This window comes from Schistocerca cancellata, chromosome 4 (assembly GCF_023864275.1).
Source record: "Schistocerca cancellata isolate TAMUIC-IGC-003103 chromosome 4, iqSchCanc2.1, whole genome shotgun sequence".
Classification (NCBI taxonomy): domain Eukaryota; kingdom Metazoa; phylum Arthropoda; class Insecta; order Orthoptera; family Acrididae; genus Schistocerca; species Schistocerca cancellata.
The window spans coordinates 131,584,355-131,608,807 of record NC_064629.1 but is presented as its reverse complement, the minus strand read 5'-3'; the positions used below and the strand labels follow the sequence as shown (position 1 = coordinate 131,608,807).

Genomic DNA, 24,453 nt, shown 5'->3' with positions numbered 1-24,453 from the left:
GTTTCAAAGGTTAAAGCCTCCATCATCGTAACACAACACACACACAAATGTCATACTAGCTAATGTAAATCCACCCGATGATGGAGGTTTAAACCTCTGAAACGCGTCGTGGAAATAAATGAAACGGTGACTGGTAACATTCAATGTCAGTAACAGTCACGGTAAAGCCTAACCTAAAATGTTCGCATTTAAAGTAAAAACATTTAATTGGTTTTCGTTATTGCAATCTGCGTGTTGACCAAGTGCATGTCACAATGCAGCAGCCATCTTAGCCAGTGGACGCTAACTGTACGTTACTAGTTCAAAGAGAACAGTACCGATTTCACGATTTTCATGTAAGTGACTTCCAAGTTCCTCAGGTAAACTCTAGTGAGTACTTGTTTGGTCTCAAAGAATGGTCACTCGAAAGGTCCGTCATATCCTCGCCCTTAATATGACCTTTGAAATGACAACCAGCCGGTTGTAGGGTGTCCTACAATTTACCGTGGACTCCGAAAATCTTTTAACTGTGTCACTTTTTCCATTAACAAATAACTATCCGAAGTAGAAAAAGTGACAAGCGACAGAAAAATTCCGGGACCGACTGAGGATGGAAACAAGAGAACCATAAGCCGCAACAGAGCTAAGTCGAGTAAAACAATTTGGTGCACAAGCAAACACTCCGATTGCAGGGTACTACACTTTGATATGGTTTCTGGGGGGAAAAAAAGACGACTCATGTGACCGAAGTTGCGGCGTTGAAGAAAGTTGTGGTTTTGGTATACGACCATTTACTTTTCAGGTACTCAGTTATGTTCGAATGGGCCAGAATTTTAACACAGCTACGATTATCTTTTTCCAAAATACAGTCGCTGTGTAGAAGACTTAGACTCTCACTGACTTCCTTCTGGTACCTAAACGAATTGATGGGAGCACTGAAAGGAAGTCGTCAGACTCATGACGGTAAACTGGCGAGCTTACCCACTACTACAACGAATTCGTTTCTCCCACTTCTGCCCTCAAACAATATCAGCGAACCGCTGACTCTTGTGCATCAACAGAGCGCCGAGGAAAATTCCACGAAAGATTGGTGTCAATAGTGTTCAGGATTGTCCATAACAGTTCTCAAGAATTCGATTAAGAAACAAATGGAAACGTCAGTTTCTATTATCCAACTTATGATGACACTTGTGACAAGTCATACATTGTGCGGAAGAGGGTTTGGCATCCTGACCTCTTTCCTCAGCAAGTACTACACTACCAGTTGCGCTACCGGACAACAATTACGGCTCATCTCAATGCTGTAACTCGTCGCTAATTCCTCTCCTTAATATCGCACTGAAGGGAAGCCTAACCCTCTTGAATGCCTCCAAGTGAGCCGCTGAGTTTAATCCCCGTCGGGCGAACTGATTGTCATCAAATGATAGACACTGTAGCTAGTTTTTGAATTTAACACAGGCCGCTGGCGCAGATTGCAGCGGTAAGTAACTGTACGCCAGCAGCTCCCCTCCCGTTGGGGGGCCAAATTCTAGAGATGAAAATTTGTTCCAGCACCAGGACTCGAACTAGTTACCCAGGAATCGAGTGGCATCGCGCAAGCGTCCTCAGCTATGGATGCGGGAAATATTAACAGTAATATTTTAATTCTACGTTTCATGGGTCTATTTCTCCTATTAATCCAAAGAGTAGTCGTTAAGTTTTAATTATCACATCCAAAAAAGTACTAAATACTTTTTTATTTATTTTTTTGGTTTGGTTGCGGTTATGTCATACAGTGAAATACCCGATCAACAGTACCGTACCACGCGGGAGGCGTCAAAATAAAATGGTACAGTGGAGTATCGTGGGGTGCCTCGTTTTATGCATTTGAAGAGGAACAACGCTGCATCAGTTCGTGCTGGGTTCGTGTAAGTGTCCGGCAACAATGCGCCATCATAAGATGACAACAGTGGTTCGGTTGTGCAGACGCTTCCAGTGTGTATCAAACGAAGCGGCAAACCATCTCTCTGCAAGGAACCAGGATTTGTAAGAGAACTGGAGCCGCTGGTGCTGCAAGACCAACTTGAGGCGATACTGGAAAATCTTAAAATAAGTCATGGATCTATTTTCAACATGTTGCGCAACATTTGGAGTATTTCACAAGTCGCTGCCCCCTGAATCACACGACTGCTCATACTCATTCAAAAACTCCATCGAACAGAGGTGGCAGCGGAAATATTGCAGCAACGTCAGGACATTCGAGATGACTCCTTTGCCCCCCTAAACAGCAGGGACGCGTGCTGGACGTATCACTGTAACCCTGATACAAAGGAGCAGAGCGAGCAGTGGAAACATGTGGATTCACTGTCACAGAAAAGAGCGAAAACCCAACCATCACCGGTAAGAGTGATGTTACGAGTTTTTTAGGACTGCCAAAGCGTGGTGGAAACAGACAGAGCTCGCAAAGAACAAGCCGTCACAGGCGAAAAGTATCAAAATCTCCTGGGAAGGTTACTAGAGAATGTCAAGATGAAGCATGGCAATGCTGCAGCAACAACCGAGCAGACTTCACAAGCTGTGACGAGGCGGACAGGCAGCTGTCTGTGAAATTCCGCTGGCAGGGCCGGATTATTGTTAAAGTGGCATGATACGGGTCACTAGTCTCACGCAGTAGCGAGCTGAATTACGGTACCTCTTGATGTGGGCTGATACTGCAATGCTCGGTTCCTTGCGAGACCGAAGCAGGGCACGGTCATAACGAAGCTGGGCATATCTACAAAAATACTCAGTTCTCGGACCTATTAGTATCTTGGCTTCGACTACTGCCGACACCGAGACATACTCCATGTCAGCCGACAGTCCCATGGGGGCCAACCAGCTCGGTCTACATCTGTTTCTCTGTTAGCTGCTGGTCTACGTGGCGCCGCTTCACCTGGCGATTCCGGAGCCCGAGCCGGAGCCACCACGATGGGATCACCTCCAGGGGGACTTCGGTTGGTCTCTGGGCGTCTCCAAGGAGTCTCAGATTTCAAGCCTGCACTCCACCGCGGTTGACCATCTGACTCTCCGGAACAGACGCGTCCTGCTGGCGCAGAAGCGCCTGACGCTGGTCTCGCAACCGTCAGGGCCGCTACCGCTGTTACTTCGCCGAGACCGCTTGCTTGGCCGTCGACCACGCGACGTCGCTGCCAAACACGTCGCCTTGTGCTTTGCTGAGACAAACTTTGCCGCCTGGGGTCAATGCACGCCTTCGAGTCGTCGCCTTCAACCTAATACCACTTTGCTAAATAAAGAGTGTACTTCCACTTGAGGTCTGCTGATTCCACAACCGCCGAGTCGGTGTTACGAAACCTACCACGCCGCATCCTGAGTTAAGAGACGGCCATCCTGGCAATAAATCGGGGTTCGCACCGCCACCACATTACAGTGCGAAGCTCTCCGAGGGGGTACTTTTTCTGCACGACAACGTCGCAACAAATTGTGCACGGGGGACAGTCACGTTGCTATTTCTCTGGGTTGTCAAATTTTGCCTCATCCCCACATTCTCCTGACACAGCATGCAGTGACTTCTTTCTCTTCCCTCGAATGGAAATTGCGTGACAGGCATTTCCAGGAGAAAGAGGCGATTTTTGAAGTGGAAGGCTTCTCGAACAACCAAAATGCAGGCTTCTAAAACAGAAGTGTCCGGCAAGTCATCCATCGTTTGCAAAAATGTGTGGCCAAGTCATCGACCGTTTGAAAAAAAGTGTCGCACTGAAAGGCGAATATGTAAAGGACAATCATCACCAAGTCTCATGGTCGCAGCTTGACTCTATGTATGTTACGATTTAAGACACTCTGTGTGTAGCAAAGGGTATAAAAATATAATCATAAAAATATATGGTCCGGTACATGGTCCACTCAGCCCTTGTGAGGCAAAACGAAGAGCTGCTTGAAAAGAGAAACAGTGACGTCATGAAGAATTATTTACTGGCAATAACTGCTGGAGGAATCGGCGACATGCTTATCACTTGTCACATTATCACAGACTGCTCTTGATACTATCTTTTAGGGAGCAGTCAGCCAGTTGGACCAGCCTAGAGCCTAATCCGTGAGCGGTGGGTGTTTACTTAGGCCTATTCATTTATGAGTCAAAACATTATGACCACCTGCTTAATAGCTTATTTGTCCGCTATACATCACTGATTCTGCGTATCAAGGATCGAACAGTTTGTTGTTACGTTTGTGGAAGTACGTGGCATTAGACGCCTACGCACAGGTCATGTAATTCGCGTAAATAACGGGCCGCTGATTTGCGTACCCGATGCTACCGATAGCAACCCAGAGGGGTTCCATAGGATTTACATCAGATGAATCTGGTCACCGAAACATTAACGTGAGTGCACTGTAATGCTCTTCAAAGGACTGTAGCACGGTTCTGGCTCCAAACCACGGATAATATTACTGCTGAAAGATGACATCGCCTTCGGGGAAGACATCAAACATGAAGGTATGCAGGTAGTTCGCTACTGTTAGCGTGTCTTCGACTACAACCGCAGGTCCCATGCAAGCACCACAGAATGTCTCCCACAACATAATACTGCTCCCACCAGCCTGCCTCAGTGAAGCGTTTCACGTTTCGAGCAGCCGTTCACGTCGATGACGGCGTTTGTGGACACTTATCATCGACCTAGTCTATCAAAAATGTGATTCACGGGAAGAGCCGACACGTTTACATCGATCAAATCCCGATTGCCCCGTACCCACTGCAATCGTAATTGATAATGTCGTTGGGTCAAAATGTGAACACATAGGGGTGGTATGTTGCGAAACTCCATGTTCAGCATTGTACGATGAACGGAGCTTCGAAACAATTGCGCGTGCACCAGCACTGTGCTCTTTCGTCATAGACGCTTCAGATCACCATCTATCCTACGTTACATAGTAGACAAGCTTCCGAAACCCACGTTCTGTACAGAGTCGTGGACGTCCAGCCATTTAGCGCCTAGTGGTACTTTCACTGTCCTTCTACCTCTTTTCGTAGATGATCACGACAGAAGCACGTGAACATTCGAACAGATTCGCCGTTTTCTAGATACTCGGTCACAGGCTCGCATAATAATAATCAGCCCTTCGTCAAAGTCGCTTATCTCAATGGATGATGATGACGATTGGTTTTTGGGCGCCCGAACAAATTCCCAACCTTTTCTCAGCCCAATCTCGCCACTTTCATGAATGATGATGAAACGATGAGGACAGCACAACACCCAGTCATTATCTCAATTGGTTTCCCCATTTGCAGCCTACGTTTTCGCTAGGATGATCCCCCGTCCGTGTCTGCTCCGCTTACACACTTTTGTTACCGTGTCAAGTTCCCGCAACGTCGCGCTGGCCAGTCGTCAAATCGTTTTTGCTGGACAATGTAAATGAGTACTGCGACACCAAGCTCGGTGGGAGAATGGTTGTGCGCGATGGAGACGCTGCGTGCGGGAAGTGTAGAGGCTGGGAGTACTGACCTGCAGGATGGACTTGTCGAAGCTGGCGACGAGCGCGGCAGACGCGGAGCGGTGGTGGCTAGTGGCGGGGGCGGCGCTGGCGCTGGCGCTGGCGCTGGCGGAGGCTGCTGCCGCCGGCGTGGGCGTGGGCGTCTGCACGTGCACTGACCGCAGAGGGCGCTCCCCCGCACTCACCGCCCCACTGCTCTCTGCAACCACACCAAAAAGTACCACTCTTTCACTCGTCTTTATTAAGTGTCGCAGACGCATTTGTGTTCGGCGAGCACCGTACGGCACTACCAGTATCATTATCCACCCTTCTAATCCATTAGCGCATGGCACGCGTGAGCGCCTACTTTGTTTTACATCGGATCTCTCTAATTTCTTGTGTGGTATTCATTACGTGAGATAGAAGTTCGAGGAAATGATAAGCTTTTGACTCATTTTGCAACGAGATTTCAGAATTTTTAGTAAGTCTGTGTGTGATGCTGAACATCTTTCTTGTAACGTTTTCCATTGCAACATGTCGAACTGCTCTGTGACACTCTCACGTTTACTGAACAAACTTGACACGAATCCTGCAGCTTTTCGCATCTTGTCTGTCTCTACCGTTAATTCGAGGTGCAAAGGGTGCCAGAACGACGAACAACACTCAATAATTAGTGATACATGGGTTTCGTAAGCGACAAATTTCCGTGCGTGAGTAACACCTTTTTAGGATTCATTCAATAAACCGGACTCTTGCAACTGCCTTAGCCACGCTAAAATACTTGACCATTCAGCTTTAATTGTATCTGGACAGAAATTCCTCAATACTTGAAGGTTCTATCTGTTTCCAGTAATCAGTAATGAAAAGCCGATAGCGTAGTCAAACGATATACGTTTACGTTGCTTGTTTGTCGCGTTCATGTATACAAGCGAGCTTAATATTCTGTGAAAAAAGTGCGTAAAGGATAATTAAGTCCAATTCAACGTCGAATGAATAATCCCTTTTACTTTCAGTGTAAAGAAATGGACTACTGAATGTACGTGTGGACCATGAACTCACCCAATATGACTAGCGGTCACGTCGTTTGAAAACCTGTACGACGTACAAGATTGTACAATAAGGATTATTTCGTTCAAATGTTCACACAAATTCGTTGATGGTTAAACCGATTTCAACTGACTAGTTATTATCCATAGATGTCCGTGAATACTCATAAATATTTCAAGGGCTATCGCTGCGTCAAACGATGCCTCTATTAGGAGGCCTCTGGCAGATATGATGCTATACCTAGACTGCGTTATTGTACTATCAGTAAGACATTTTAAATACTTTCGCGAATGTAGGAGGACCTCTGAGGATGAAGATCGTCTCCATCGGCAAGAGAAGGTTTCGGATATGTGCTTGTGCTCACACGACCTGTAGGCGAGCAGAACAGTCCAATATGACGCAGTATCGAGGCTCGAGATGAGTACGGGAGCGTCGGGCTCGGCTGCTCAACCAGAGACGTGTTGACTGCAAAGATGATCCTACAGTATACCGATACGTATGTTGAAGACTTGTGATAGGACATACTATTAAGATCCTTATATGAAGTATTCGGTAGCACGCCTTTACGTATTATACGATACACATTTCACGGCACAGCAAATGTTAAATACAACTTCTGGTGCTGTGTATTGTATCAAGCAGCACTGTACACGAGATATGTAAAATGTAACATATCCATTTAGTCAACAACAGCTCTTTTAAATAGAATTAACAGGCATCTTTAATTAGTGGAAAAGTATCTTACTATAATCATCAGTTTTACGAAATTTATAATAAAGGTAATTATTTCATATGTGTAATTATCTGACAATAATCACACGTAAAAATATTACTGTTAAAATCAGTTCAGCCATTAAATGGGAAATTAGTTGTCAAAATTTGATTATTTCATAAAACTTGAAAATTTAACTGATGCACTGAAAGTTATGTTCACTCTCAAGATATCACATTTCTATAAAAACTCAAAAAAGATTGACTGTAATTAATTCTGTAACTACGAGTTCTAGAATTTTCTGTCATAAACCAATAATTATTTCTATTATTTGGTCGAAATGAGATGTACTTCAAAATACGTTAGCATTTTTTATCAAGTATTGTTACAATTATCAAACAGAATTTCGATGCAAAATTTGATGAGCAATTTTAGAAATCACTTTTATTATAGCCAGTCATTTATTATCTTGAAAACTGTAACTGTAATTTCTTATGAAACAACCGAGTTTAATTGTAACTCAATTAATGTGATTTTGTTTAACAATACTTTCAAAGAACTTGTATTGTTAAACTATACAAGCAGTGAGCCGAAGAGCTGGGGTGTGGCAGTAGAGCGGCCATTGCTTTCAGTACATGATCTGTAAAGTCAGTTTATTTGAGATGTGCATTGTATGAATGTTTTGGAACAATATAAACATTAACACAAAATGCGAGGTATAAGTTGGTATAGATTATTAAATATCATCGGGTCTTCACACTGACTCCTGGTATTTATGCAGTGAGGCAATTAATATCGTGTACCACAATTAACATTGAAATGGTGCAGAAAAGTTGTCGAAACCAACAAAATAAGTATACACACCAAGCATTTCATTGAACTTAACTGAGACTCGTAATCTGTGAGTATGTTAATCGAATATTTATAGCTAGAACCTGGTCGAAAGAGTACATTAAATGCATTTGCAATTGCGAATATAGACAATCATCAGCTGCAGAAAATTTGTGCCTGACCGGGACTCAAATCCGGATTTCCCGCTTATGACGAGCGGTCGCCTTCCCATCCGTGCACGCCTCACGACCCGACCCAAACTTTCATATGTCGTACATCCATTATGTATATTCCCGTACAGGCGAGGCATTTTATTTGAAAGCCGCTTACCAATGTCGGCTGATAAATACGATACTGTGGTGCCTGTTTTATTCCGGATTACAATGCGATGTTCCTTTGGACATACATGCATGCATGACACCGGGAAGCAACTTCCAAGTAAACTGTCTTACCTGTAAGGGAAAATACATAGTGGATGTACGAGTATAAGTCGTAGCCGCATGGTTGACGACATGTGGAAGCTTGTGTCTGGCCGTAAGTAGTGCACGGATGACCAAATGGTAAGGCGATCGCTCGCGATATGCGGGAAATCCGGGTTTGAGTCGCGGTCAGGCACAAATTTTCACTGTGGGCATTCCATTCTACAGCTGATGGTTGTCCATATCCGCAATCGCGAAAACATTTAATGCACTTCATAACGCCTGTAGTCGCCGCAGTGCCTGTTCCTTATGCATGTCCAACGGAAGTTTGCATCGTAAATCTGAATAACACAGGCACTGCGCTATCACAAGGTCAAACGAGAGAATTAGAAATTGTTTCTCTAAAAGTGCGGCACTTTCGACATAGTTGTGTCTTCAGTTCGTAGCGGTACGCTGATGAAAGTTGCGTATTACATGAATGCCCTCGAATGTGACGTTCACATGGAGTATAGAAAAATTGAAGAATACTCCAAAGAATTATTATACTTCCAGGACAACTGTGAGAAAATATTCATAAAAGAAATTTTATACAGCGATGAATCTGATCAGACTTCTGTAATATCAAAAAAAAAAAAAATGGTTCAAATGGCTCTGAGCACTATGGGACTTAACATCTATGGTCATCAGTCCCCTAGAACTTAGAACTACTTAAACCTATCTAATCTAAGGACATCACACACATCCATGCCCGAGGCAGGATTCGAACCTGCGACCGTAGCAGTCGCGCGGCTCCGGACTGAGCGCCTAGAACCGCTAGACCACCACGGGCGACTTTGTAATATCGTAACACCGATATGAGTAACCAAGTGCATAAGCAGCGGTCAGGCTATTTAAATGCTTAAGATGTACTAGAAGATTTACGAGATTAGACGGCATGAAAAATGACACAATCCGAGAAGAAATGAAGACATTTGAAAAGAAATGACAGCATGGTCTAATGCCCCGTCGACAACGAGGTCATTATATACGGAGCACCAACTCTAATGGGGGAAGCATGGAAAAGATAATTGGTCCTAACTTTTCAAAGGAACCACCCTGGCATTCGCCTTAAATGATTGAGGATAATCATGGAAAATCACCCCTCTCGGTATAAGAACATTTGACTTGAATGATATACATGATGTCTTCATATGAAGTGGCCACCAACACACTTTACGATCTGTAGTATCCACAACACGAGAGAGGAAATATTAGGTGAGAAAAGGAAATAAGGACAGAGGAACCACAACAGGCAAGCCTGCCTTACTCTTGATAACCATGACAATGTCAGGTTCACATAGGCACAAATGCATCTCTTAAACGCATCATACTGGCAAAGTCACACTGAACTGCTCTGGGAAGTTGATGAAGTTCATAGCCGTGATCTCCAAACTGTGTGAGATCCTCTTGGAAAACTGCAAATTTTTACGGATGAGCTTCTATATTTAGATAATGTTTGAAAAGCGAATTTGGTACAACTATTTTAAATATTAGAATTGACCGTATATGCGCGTGTGTAGACATGAATTTGTCTTGAATGTAATTTTCTAAATTTATTAATTACTATGTGATTTACATAGTCCTTGTAACATAACCAATGAAGAGGATTTCATTTCTATACTACAGGAATATTGACCATTTATTCTCTCCAAAAGCCGAAACACTTTCTTATTTACGAAAATAGAAAACTAAAAGTTTAGAAAATTACATTAAATTTAGTTACCGATTAACTTTTAGCAGTTTAGAAAATTACATTAAATTTAGTTACCGATTAACTTTTAGCACAACTACTGACAGCAATTTCACAGACCCAACAGTTCAATGGCATTGGACCTCACATTCCCACGCAAACATTTAAATACAGACAAGTGGAATAATATATGCATCAACAGCAACACGTTCAGTTTGTTTACAACCCTGTCAGCGGCTTTTGGACAACCAGAAATTAGGCATAGATTGTAGTAGATTTGCACGCATGCCGAATAATTGCGGGCATAAACTTTCAGCATTTCACACTTCGAATTAATTATTGTGCCGAAAATTAGAGTCTACTAATTTAAGACATTGTCTTAAACAATTAAGGATAGTAAAAAAAAAGTTTTAATCTGCCACGAAGTAACAAATCAGCGCACGCTCAGCTGAATTGTGAAAATTCATTCAGTAATTTAAAATAATTGTAGTTGAGATCATAAAAGTTAATGCGAAGAATGAATCGACTGATGGAGAAAGAATACTAAATAAGTGATGAGCTTGTTCGCGCCAGATACGACAATGAGCATACAAATAATTTACGATTACAACACGAACTACTCTTCAAATTTAAGTAAACAATGCTTATTGAATGAATTCTGAAATTTTACGTCGACTGTGGCTGGTATTGGTATTCGTAGATCTCATACTGCAGCTAATTGCTCGTGGTTAATTATTCATCCATTTTAGGTGGTTTTCCGACCAATATCTTACTGTATTAATTACTGTAGAAACTTTGACGTCGTAGTCTTCCCTTTTTCACTGTCCACCGGCTGTACTTTCTAATTGGAGGAGGAGGAGGGAACTAGTGTTTAACGTCCCGTCGACAACGAGGTCATTAGAGACGGAGCACAAGCTCGGATAGGGAAGGATTAGGAAGAAAATCGGCCGTGCCCTTTCAGAGGAACCATCCCAGCATTGGCCTGAAACTATTTAGGGAAATCACGTTTCTAATTAGATTCACCCAGTGGTAACCACATGTTAATTCGATCACGAAAAACGCAAAATCCGCGAGCGGCCACATACGCGCACCCACCAGCTCCCACATTTTCACAATCAATACTTCATGTCGACTTCGCAAGCTTTTGTTACAAAGAAATACACACCAGAATTAAATTTTCACTCTGTAGCGGAGTGTGCGCTGATATGAAACTTCCTGGCAGATTAAAGCTGTGTGCCGGACCGAGACTTGAACCAGGCAAAGTCCCGTGTTCGAGTCTCGGTCCGGCCCAAAGTTTTAATCTGTCAAGAAGTTTCACACTCATACATATGTTGAATCTATGATTTATACATGAAGTTGAAATATCCAAGTTACAACGATACTAATAATTAGACATTAAAAAAACTAAAAGTGAAAAAGGAGAATACAACATTTCGAAAGTTCGTCATAGCTGTATTATTTGTTTGAAAGAAAAGAAATTTTCTATTTCCGTACCACTGATATTAAAGGCGAAATAGCCACAGGTCCACTTTCTTGCATTACAGTAATAGGTATCAAGCAGGTAGCATATTTTCTTTCAGTTTTCTCCAAAGTACATCCGTAGCAATTTGCAAGACGACAGCCTGTATTAACTCTCTGTAGTCATCAACACTGAGTTCATCCCCCTTAACCGGGTCCTTGAATGTCAACCGTTTTCTTGTGTAATAAAGGGGTTTGGATATCGCAACCCTAGCTCACTGTCCAGGTTTAGGATTTCCTCGCCGGACTGTTTTTACGATATCAAGTTCTTCCGACTTTTGCGGTCGGTCGAGCGGGAGCACTTCAGTGGTTCTCGGAGCCTTTGTTCTGAACCTTTTTCCTTTGGAGACACCAAAGTACTTTTCAATCTTTCGCAACGCCCTTACCTGTGATTTTCCTCCTAGATGCAAAATAGCAAACACACAGAGTACATACAGCACACTTTTTAAAATTTAGGAACGACTGTGAGATATATATTTTACCAATTCATTAGTCCAAGAAATGATTTTACAGGGAATTTTTTGTTTTCTAGATATTTTATCTGCGGAAGTTTAGAAGTCACTGAAAATCTCGCGACACACCTGACATGTATTCGCGTCACACTAATGAACAGCGACACGGCGGTTGAAAGACGCTGACCTAGGACACCGTAAAAAAATAAAAAAATTAAATACACTAAATGGGACACCACACAACATTTGAAAACACTTCCGTAAAAGAGACAGGTATGTAACTGAGCGCACTTAAATGAGAGAACGAATGCTGTGTCGTATTTCATGTACCTGATGAGAACGATTGAAGTATAAAACTTCAATATAGGCTGATTAAAATATTAACATTTTTTAAATCGTATAGTAAGCGGATGAACGCCGAATCATTAACAAAAAGAAACATGAAGAAAGGCTGCAGAATAGTCTTTCATAGCCGCTATCACCACCACATACAGCAAGTAAGAAGATCCAAACAAAAACATTACTAATGTTTCTTACGTCACTGACGCAATTTCTTCAAATTTCGGGTATTAACTCTTGTGTTTTATAACACCAAACATGCTAAGGGTTATTTTGGGAACGGGTCTCTTTTTTCTGTGATTTAACAGATTACTGTGTGGTTAACTCTACATGAGAAATTAACTGCTGTAGAAATGGTTCTTTTTGGTAGAGAGCAGAGTCACATGCGTAAAGTGGCCCAAACTTCCATACTGCGTGACTTTTAGAATACAAAAGCGATTGGAGGCCCGCACATTTCGTTGCAGGTGACGAAGGTGAAAAAAAAAACCGTGCGTTTAAATTCGCAAAATTTCGATTTACAAACGAATATCCACATGCCAACATTTTCAATTAATGTGCAGCGCTCCCAGACTCTGAGAAAATCGCAATCCTGGAGAGCACATTTTTTTCGACCCTGAAATTTCACACTTGATTCCCATCTCTTCTAGCGCGAAGACTGATCTTTTCTTTTTTCTTCTGATATGTTTGAGATTACGTATACGAGGATGTAGACACCTGTGTCTTCCGAGTGTAGCAGAATAGCTCTCTCGTGTAAAACTGAATGCAGAATCAACACGCCATTTTGTGTTTTCTTTTACAACGAGTAATGGTAAACTACTGTTGTGATTCCGTTTTGCATCAAGGATAGGAGGCTTCCTCGGGAATTGGAGACGGATGAATGGCATGTATGCTGCTGCCATGCTTGTTCGTTCGGAATCGACGACGGAATCCGTGCACCAGGATGATATACCGGCTCCTTTCTTCAGCTCCGTAAGTGTTGAACGAGAAAGCGACACAAAAACTTTTTTATTCGTCATCAGTCTTCTGGCTGGTTCGATGGGACCCGCCACAAATTCCTCTCCTGTGCTAACCTCTTTAACCTCTTCATGTCAGAGTAGCACATGCAACCTACGTCCCCAATTATTTGCTGGATGTATTCCGATCTCTGTCTTCCTCTACAGTTTTTGCCCTCTACAGCTCCCTCTAGTGCCATGGAAGTCATTCCCTCATGTCTTAGCAGATGTCCTATCATCCTGTCCCTTCTCCTTATCAGTGTTTCCCACATATTCCTTCCCTCTCCGATTCTGCGCAGAGCTTCCTCACTCCTTACCTTATCAGTCCACCTAATTTTCAAAATTCGTCTTAGCACTACATCTCAAATGCTTCGATTCTTTTCTGTTATGGTTTTCCCAATGTCCATGTTTCACTACCATACAATGCTGTACTCCAGACGTACATTCTCAGTAATTTTTTCTGCAAATTAAGGCCGATATTTGATATTAGTAGACTTCTGTTGGCCAAGAATGGACTTTTTCCTATTGCTAGTCCTCCTTTCTCCGTCGTTCATTGGTTATATTACTGCCTAGGTTGCAGAATTCTTAACTTTACCTACTTCGTGACCATCAATCCTGATGTTAAAGTTTCTCGCTGTTCTCATTTCTACTACTTCTCATTAACTTCGTCTTTCTTCGAGTTAATCTTAATCCATACTCTGTACTCATTACACTGTTCATTTCGTTCAGCAGATCATGTAATGCTCCTCACTTTCACTCAGGATAGCAATATCATCAGCGAATCTTATCATTGATATCCTTTCACCTTGAATTTTAATTCCACTCCTGAACCTTTCTTTCATTTCCATCATTCCTTTCTCGATGTAGAGATTCAACAGTAGCGGCGAAAGGCTATATCCTTGACTTACACCCTTTTTAATACGAGCACTTCGTTCTTGGTCGTCCACTCTGATTATTCCCTTGTGGGTGTTGTACATATTGTATATAACCCGTCTCTCCCTACAGCTTATCCCTACTTTTCTCAGAATTTCGAAAATCATGCACCATTTTACATTGTCGAACGCTTTTTCCAGGTCGACAAATCCTATGAACCTGTCTTGATTTTACTTTGGTCTTGCTTCCATTATTAACCGCAACGTCAGAACTGCCTCTCTCGTGCCTTTACCTTTCCTAAAGCCAAACTCATCTAGCACATCCTCAATTTTCTTTTCCATTCTTACGTATACTATTCTTGTAAGCAACTTGGATGCATGAGCTGTTGAGATAATTGTGCGGCAATTCTCGCACTTGTCAGCTCTTGCTGTCTTCGGAATAGTGTGGATGATGCTTTTCCGAAAGCCAGATGATACGTCGCCAGACTCATACATTCTGCACACCAAAGTGAATAATAGTCTTTTTGTTACCACTTCCCCCAATGATTTTAGAAATTCTGATGGAATCCCTTCAGACTTATTTGATCTTAAGTCCTCCAAAGCTCTTTTAAATTCTGATTCTAATACTGGATCCCCTGTCTCTTCTAAATCGATTCCTATTTCTTCAAAAAATGGCTCTGAGCACTATGGGATCAACTGTTGTGGTCATAAGTCCCCTAGAACATAGAACTACTTAAACTTAACTAACCTAAGGACAGTACACAACACCCAGCCATCACGAGGCAGAGAAAATCCCTGACCCCGCCGGGAATCGAACCCGGGAACCCGGGCGTGGGAAGCGAGAACGCTACCGCACGACCACGAGATGCGGGCCCTATTTCTTCTTCTATCACATTAGACAAATCATCCCTCTCATAGAGGCATTCAATGCATTCTTTCCACCTATCCACTCTCTCCTCTACATTTAACAATGGAATTCCCGATGCACTCTATGCCCTTGCTTTTAATGTCACCGAAGGTTGTTTTGACTTTCCTGTATGCTCAGTCTATCCTTCCGGCAATCATTTCTTTTTCGATGTCTTCACATTTTCCCTGCAGCCATTTCGTCTTAGCTTCCCTGTACTTCTTATTTATTTCATCCCTCAGCGACATTTATTTCTCTATTCCTGAGTTTCCCGGAACACTTTTGTACTTCCTCCTTTCATCTACACTACTGGCCATTAAAATTGCAACACCACGTCGATGACGTGCTACAGACGCGAAATTTAACCGACAGCAAGAAGATGCTGTGATATGCAAATGATCAGTTTTTCAGAGCATTCACACAAGGTTGGCGCCGGTGCCGACACCTACAACGTGCTGACATGAGGAAAGTTTCCAACCGATTTCTCATACACAAACAGTAGTTGACCGAATGCCTGGTGAAACGTTGTTGTGATGCCTCGTGTAAGGAGAAGAAATGCGTACCATCACGTTTCCGACTTTGATTAAGGTCGGATTGTAGCATATCGCGACTGCGGTTTATCGTATCACGACACTGCTGCTCGCGTTGGTCGAGATCCAATGACTGTTAGCAGAATATGGGATCGGTGGGTTTAGGAGGGTAATACGGAACGCCGTGCTGGATCCCAACGGCCTCGTATCACTAGCAGTCGAGATGACAGGCATCTTATACGCATGGCTGTAACGGATCGTGCAGCCACGTCTCGATCCTTGAGTCAACAGATGGGGACGTTTGCAAGACGACAACCATCTGCACGAACAGTTCGACGACGTTTGCAGCAGCATGGACTATCAGCTCGGAGACCATATCTGCGGTTACTGTTCACGCTGCATCACAGACAGGAGCGCCTGCGATGGTGTACTCAACTACGAACCTGGGTGCAGGAATGGCAAAACCTTATTTTTTAGGATGAATCCAGGATCTGTTTACAGCATCATGATGGTCGCATCCGTGTTTGGCGACATCACGGTGAACGCACATTGGAAGCGTGTCTTCGTCATTGCCATACTGGCGTATCACCCGGCGTGATGGTATGGGGTGCCATTGGTTACACGTCTCGGTCACCTCTGGTTCGCACTGACGGCACTTTGAACAGTGGACGTTACATTTCAGATGTGTTACGACCCGTGGGTACCGCATGTTGCAGGTCCTGTATGGGCCTTTCTGGATACAGAAAATGTTCGAGCGCTGCCCTGGCCAGCACATTCTCCAGATCTCTCACCAATTGAAAACGTTTGGTCAATGGTGGCCGAGAAACTGGCTCGTCACAGTACGCCAGTCACTACTCTTGATGAACTGTGGTATCGTGTTGAAGCTGCATGGGCAGCTGTACCTGTACACGCCATCCAAGCTCTGTTTGACTCAATGCCCAGGCGTATCAAGGCCGTTATTACGGCGAGACGTGGTTGTTCTGGGTACTGATTTCTCAGGATCTATGCACCCCAATTGCGTGAAAATGTAATCACATGTCAGTTCTAGGATAATATATTTGTCCAATGAATATTCGTTTATCATCTGCATTTCTTCTTGGTGTAGCAATTTTAGTGGCCAGTAGTGTATCAGTTGAAGTATTTCTTCTCTTACCCATCGTTTCTTCGAAGTTACCATCTTTGTACCTATGTTTTTCTTCCCAACTTCTATGATGGCCCTTTTTAGAGACGTCCATTCCTCTTCAACTGCCTACTGAGCTATTCCTTATTGCTGTATCTATAGCCTTAGAGAACTTCAAGCGTATCTCATTATTCCTTAGTACTTCCGCATCCCACTTCTTTGCGTATTGATTATTCCTGAGTAACGCCTTAAACTTCAGCCTATTCTTCATCACTACTATATTGTGATCTGAGTCTATGTCTGCTCTTGGGTAAGCCTTACAATCCAGTACCTGATTTCAGAACCTCTTTCTGACCATGATGTAATCTAACTGAAACCTTCCCGTACCACCCGACCTTTTCCAAGTATACCCCCTCCTCTTGTGATTCTTGAACAGAGTATTTGCTATTACTAGCTGAAACTTGTTACAGAACTCAATTAGTGTCTCTCCTCTCTCATTCCTATAACACATTATTTTGGCACGGTTCTGTAAAGGTTCGTATCCAACTTGACTGCAGTCAGCGCTGAAACCACAGCCGCAGCATGAAATCGTCGTAATTTCCCGTGAACATAGTGACAAATTAGAAAATCCGAGATACTTAGTGACTGCTAAAGCCGCAATATTTCTTGCCGCGATTCACACCGTTAAAGCTACAGTTTAGTGGAGTGGCAGACAAAGTTTGCTAGAAACTCGACGGAATTCCGTAATAAATAAAAACGATGTACACAGATTCCAGGAGGGAATAAGTGCCCCCTATCTTCACCCCCACTGGAGACGCCTGAGGCCGCGGATAATCTGCTGATAAAGCTTAACGCACAGCACACTAGCTTGCTAAACACGGAAGATGGTTAGGTTAGTGGTGTTTAACGTCCCGTCGACAACGAGGTCATTAGAGACGGAGCGCAAGCTCGGGTTAGGGAAGGATGGGGAAGGAAATCGGCCGTGCCCTTTCAAAGGAACCATCCCGGCATTTGCCTGAAACGATTTAGGGAAATCACGGAAAACCTAAATCAGGATGGCCGGAGACGGGATTGAACCGTCGTCCCCCCGAATGCGAGTCCAGTGTGCTAACCACTGCGCCACCTCGCTCGGTTAAACACGGAAGAGAAGGGCGACCCATAGCCAGATCGGACCCAGGCCGGATAAACGACCATTGTCATCACGCATCGGAAGATAGGTAAAGTTAAGTTTTAGGCCGTTTTCCACGCTAGTCTAGGCAAATGCCGTGTTCATTCCTCATTTCCGTCTTATAAAGACAAGGCAAAAACCGTTAACATGCGAACACATCCAGTTCACGCTATTTACAGACGGGTTTGGCACACAGTTTTCCTCACTTACGAGGGAACCACGCCCAGTCGTCATCACCGACTTCGTGCAAATAGTTCAAATGGCTCTGAGCACTATGGGACTTAACATCTATGGTCATCAGTCCCCTAGAACTTAGAACTACTTAAACCTAACTAACCTAAGGACAGCACACAACACCCAGTCATCACGAGGCAGAGAAAATCCCTGACCCCGCCGGGAATCGAACCCGGGAACCCGGGCGTGGGAAGCGAGAAAGCTACCGCACGACCACGAGCTGCGGACTCTTCGTGCAAATATATGCTGCATGTAGGGCTTCTTGCCAGAAATGAAAATGACGGGAATGGGTACTTCAGATGGCCAATCATTTTGAAAAAAAAAGCTGTTTTTGGCGCATGTCAGCTGCGTTATGAGCTACAGTGTAGCTTCCAAGCAGCGGTGGCGCAGCGGGACAGTGCAGAATGGTAATCCGAGGGTCGGGGAATCGAGTCCATAGGTGGAAACGTTTCTAAACTTCTATTTTCAATTTTTACGTTACTTAGACTATAAATGAACAGAAAAAATGCCATATATGTTGTATTTATTAATATTTTCATAAAACACATGAAAAGGAAAGACATGGCAACATCTGGAATGGCAAATAAATTTCCGAGGAAGCACTGTAATTACAGTGTCCACGAGGATTCTGGAAATAATTCTCCAAGTAGGGATTGTAACTAAAGTAAAGACGAATTCGTACTGCGTTAGTTTCATTTTGAGTTTTTAGCAATTCTCGGCAGCTGCACGCAAACAGTAGGTTCCCCGTGCGGGTAAAATCGACCTATTGAGAGACTTAAGGAAATCATATCCCAAGAAGACTGCATCAAAATATATTCTACTGTACATTACTATCCAGTAATCTTTGCCAATATTTGGCGAACTGATGTCAAACTGTGCGATGAGAGAGAACCGTTCAATAATGTAAACCAAGCTTGTTTTGTCATAGAAAATTTGAAACAACCACGTCATCGTAAAAATGTGGCGTTTATAACATCTACATCTACATCCATACTCCGCAAGCCACCTGACGGTGTGTGCTTGTTTCCGAGTCAATTACTGTTTTTCCTGCTTCGCCGAGTATCATCGCAGCACGTGTAAAACATCAACTATAAATTAATGAAAGTATCTCATTTTACATACAAAGCTCTGTTGTACGAGGTAAAATCCCTCCCTGGAAATTTATTTGAAATCCCTAACTTCCCTTTGCCTTTCCTGAAAGCCTTCTAGGAAAATATTAATAAGTACAATGTACTGAACATTATTTCGGTTTAGTTGCAGCGCAAATACGTAAAACGTTAGAATCAGAAATGTTACAGAATACGGGCTGACCATAACGAGTCTCGGATTACCGGATTACCGTTCAGCACTCTTTCCGCTGTGCATGGTGAATATGCTAACATAAAAAGCTCGTGCCTCGCCCATCCCGTGGCAAAAATGTTATTTTTTTCTTAACGATTGGCCATCTGGGGCTCCCGCTTCTGTTATTTTCGTTTCTGGCCAAGCTCTGCATATACGACAAATCTCGGAGATAAATGATGACGACTGGCGCGACCCCCATGTTAGAGTAACTGAGGTATACTGTGACACAACGAACATTTAACCACGTAATGTAAGTAAATCTCTTTGGATTATCGTGATTAGCGGATCTAGCATAAAAGGAACACATGCCTAAGAAAACGAAAGCGCAGAAAACACTTCAGGATGCGCACTTGGCGATTCGAACCGTATTGCTTTCGATTTACACTGTATCGCTTCACTCGCGCTTAGTATGTTAAATAGTAAATCAATGCCACTGCAGACATCAGCCCTTCCCATCAAATGTATTGCTAACCACATTACGCAGTTTCCTGTGTAAACATTACTAGCTTCCCTACTGATCGCGTCTTTATGAAGTAATCTGAAGCAATATGCAACATTTTTTATCTTAGCAGTGGCTCAAATGGTGTTAGAAAAATTAAAGCTTACAGTTAGCTTCAAATAGCACATCTTCGCGTCATTGCGCTACTTCGTATCCTCAACATCAGCAGCAGCAGCAGCAGCAGCAGCAGAAGAAGAAGAAGAAGAAGAATAAGAAGAGAGGGAGAGAGACAGAGAGAGCATTACACAGATTGTTTTCTTTGAATTCCTCTTCATGCAGCGTTAATCGTCTTAGGGCTCCCATTGCTTTAACTAATACTACTACTACTACCACCACTACCACCACCGCTAAGTCGAGAGTCCTTCCATGGATCAGTCTCGCCGTGAAGAGGCTTTTTGGAAGCAAACTCTGGAACTGGAAATGAGAGTTTATTCACTACCAGCAGTTACGGAGCAGACGGGTCGTCCATTACAAAATTAACTACGAACGCCGCTGTGGTGTGGCATTGGCTTTCGTAACACACTGCTCGCTCCATTTCACTCACACCACGCGAACTGTTTTCTTGTTAGCCTAGTTGTTTCTTTGCTCCTAACGAAACGGCAAACGATATAATGTACAGCAACACTAAAAGCGAAGAAGAATCTGCGCCATAACAAATTTCGCACCTCACTAAGCACAACAGCTATTTTCAGAGTGGTGTGTATCACTAAACAGCCGTTTGCGACCTGCTTAAAATGGAACCTTGTTATATTAGGGACACACTACGCCCAAGTATTCTTCCCGTAGTCGTACATTTGATCTCCTTTAAATCTGATCAGCACAGAAGCAAATGTTTAGCACCCTACACCCCACATACACGTCCTACAATCTGGCTGTACACAGGTAGCCCAAAATGCAACTGCGTTCCTTCAGTGCTATCCGTACCACAAGACACTCCACGGCACAAAAATCTAAGTCAACTGCAGGACTCTATCAATGGTTCCATATCCATATTTCTCAGACACTGAACCTCACTAAATGATTTAGCTGGAAGTGTATAAAAAGTATGTAGCCGAGCTTTACGTATTTAATATGTTCCTGAAATGCTCCTCTCCAGCGGAAAATTATTTTTCGTACAAAGTACTTTCTTTTCACAGAAATTCGTAAGGAATGAGGAACATAGTAACTCACGTTCGAGGTACGTATGATGAGTGAAGTCTGACTGCATACAAAATAAGACCAGAGATACACGAGATTGTCCTAGAGACACTGACCACATTTCTACTTTTAGTTATAATTCTTCGCTTCCCTCGTTACCAATTTTCTTCGTATACACTTCCTTGCGTCCGGTGCAACAATTCTTGCACTCTCTTGTTGGATGGACATGCCGCGCCCCTATAAATAAAATTCTGTCAGTCTGCACGTAAAGTGCGAATGAAATCTTTGAGCTATCCGCATTACGAAATAGACAAGCTGGACAACGAAAGCGCCGCAAAACAAATACTTCTGTGGCAGCGCGAGCATCTCCGGCGGCGAGCAGCGAATGAACATTTTACCGCGCTCCGGAAATAAACCTGTCGATTCGACACTACGGCTGGCTGCTGACGCAAACAGCGCTGAGTAGTGCACAGTGCTTCAGGCTAATTCGAGAACAAGCAGAAAACTGTAACGTCACGATAAAATCATCGCAAATGGTATGAAACTCAGAAGAAGTTCAGCAACATGCAGATTTGCTCCTCAATTTGGTCCTACGGAACTACAGGTGTAAAATGTAATAACGCGGAGTCATATTCTGCCCCATACTCACACAGAGAACGAGCGAGAGCAGCACTGCAAGAAGATTCAGTTGCCTTCCTCTGATCTGACAAGAAATGACAAATGTATATGTGTATCGTTGAAGGGCAGTGATTAGTGTTCGAGCAGTGAGTGACGATTGCAGGATGGAAAGACGATTAAGGTTTAGAGTATCATCGACGACGAGGTTATTAGAGAGGGAGCTTAAGTTCAGAGTGGGAAAGACAAAAGAATATGTCGTTTTAAAAGAACCTTTCCGGTAAATGTCTTAAACGGTCGTCCTCCAGCATGCGAGTCCAGTTTCTTACCATTGCGCCCCCTCGCTCTGTTTCACGTGACTGAGTTGTTGTGAATGAGTATTGAACGATAGCAAGGAAGACGGTGAAACCCAAATTACGGTGAATCACGGTATTGGCACGTTACATGCAGAGCCCATCAACGTGCAAGCCGATGCTAACGTTCTCTCCCAATGGACAAATGACCAGTAGAGCCACACGACCTCCTGCTGCACAGTTTGGAAGTTTAACCCCGGTGTGGTGATCACGAACTTTCCCATTTCTACTCTCTTCGCCCAAAATATATGTGACATAAAAATTTCTTTCACTACAAATATTCACATTAGCTACCCACAAGTCGAGAGCTACCGCACAAGAGTGCATTATAGATATCAGCTACGGAAGAAGTAAATCATCAAATTATGTGGTCGTAGCAATGCTTGGCCTGGATAACACCACCAAATGCCTTATTAGATGTTATTTATAAAGACCTGAGCCCTGATCGTCACATATCCGTTACTTGTCACCTCTGCCATAAGTAATGCATGAGACACAAGCCCATATATCTGGCTAAAAGAACCTAAGCGTTATACATGACCGCGAATGTCCTACAGAAGCAAAACTGACATCGTGAGTGGAACATGGCGGCGTAAAAAGGACCTCTAATATTTTCACTACATAAAAAAAATATCAGACAATCAGCTGCACTATAAGTTTATCAGCTGACAATGTTTTCTACAGGAAAGTATCGTCACAGAACGATGGTAAGGAAATGTAGAAAGATTTGAACAAAATTTTCACTTGGTATAATGAATAGCAAACTCTCTCTAAATGTGGATAAATGTAAAAAAAATCTCTATAACAGAGAGAGAGAAGCAACGTTGTGGACACTTTGCAATAATTGAAGCACGTCATCAACTCCGAACGCCCAGGAATGCCCGCCTGTATGTTGCCAAGGTTATTTGGACTACGCTGCAGAAGCGTCGCTGGGAAGCCCTGACACATCCTCCATACACTCCCGATCTCTCCCCATGTGATTTTCATATTTTTGGACTCGTCAAGACAGACACTCGTGGTCGTCGATTTGCTTCGGACGTATAGGTGTGTGATTGGGTACAACCACGGTTCCGTACGCGACCTCACAACATTTTCCACTTAGGCATTGACGATATTGTCTCACTGTGTGATAAATGGATGAACTGTCATGGCGATTACTTTTCAAATGATAAACAGTTTACTTACTTCTTTCTATCTGTCTCGTTATATCTGACAGCCCGTTACAAAGTAGTCGTGAATAACTTGTACTACACGTTACTTCATATAAGTATTTAGGGGTAATACTAGGAGGCGATATGAAACGGGACGATCATGCAAAACCGCCATCAGGGAAAGTGAATGGAAGGCAGATTTGTTGGAACGGTTCTGGATACGGGTAACGCAGCCATGAAGAAAATCGTATACATGACGACAGTGGGACAAATTCTACAGTATTCCTCCGCATCACAAAAGACAACTAAGCAGGCATCACAAAAGAAGCCCAACGAATTCAGAGACGTTCTGCTAGAATCGTCACTGCCCGTACTAAAGTTCGACAAAAGCTCTCTTGTGGTAGAATTTTATTTCAACGGATTAGTTTCTGGCTTTGGTCATCATTCCACAAAAGACATATTTCCTATAATTACTTACTTGCAGTGCATCTTGTAGTGTTTTATGAATATGCGATTTTTCAATTTTGTATGTAACGTTCTTTAGTCTATCGTATTGAAGATATTTCTTAATGTTTATCTAATAAGACGGTTACATGACCTACACTATGTAATCAGAAGTATCAGGACACCTGGCTGAAAATGACTTCCAAGTTCGTGGCCCCCACCATCGATAATGCTGAAATTCAATATGATGTTGGCCCGCCCTCAATCTTGGTGACAGCTTACACTCTCACAGGCATACGTTCAGTCAGGTGCTGGAAGATTTCTTGTGGAATGGCAGTCCATTCTTCACGGAGTGCTGCACTGAGGTGAGGTATCGACATCGGTCGGTGAGGCCTGGCACGAAGTCCGCGTTCCAAAACATCTCAGAGGTTTTGTATAGGATTCAGGTCACGACTCTGTGCAGGCCATTCCATTACAGGGATGTTATTGTCGTGTAACCACTCAGCCATAGACCGTGCATTATGAAAGATGCAATCGCCATCCCCGAATTGCTCTTCAACAGTGGGAAGCAAGAAGGTGCTTAAAACGTCAATGTAGGCCTGTGCTGTGATAGTGCCCCCCAAAA

At 43.2% G+C, this 24,453-nt stretch overlaps 1 protein-coding gene across 1 annotated transcript in view; it reads right to left on the bottom strand.

The window, feature by feature from the left end:
* The window catches only part of LOC126183923 (dystrophin, isoforms A/C/F/G/H-like), a gene marked incomplete at its 5' end in the record, with an annotated part of 927,096 nt that overhangs the window by 336,251 nt on the left and 566,392 nt on the right, over nucleotides 1-24,453 (bottom strand). The window contains one exon of the mRNA XM_049926269.1: nucleotides 5,454-5,641. Within this exon, the coding sequence (XP_049782226.1) occupies nucleotides 5,454-5,641 (188 nt within the window). The remainder of the gene's footprint in view (nucleotides 1-5,453; nucleotides 5,642-24,453) is intronic.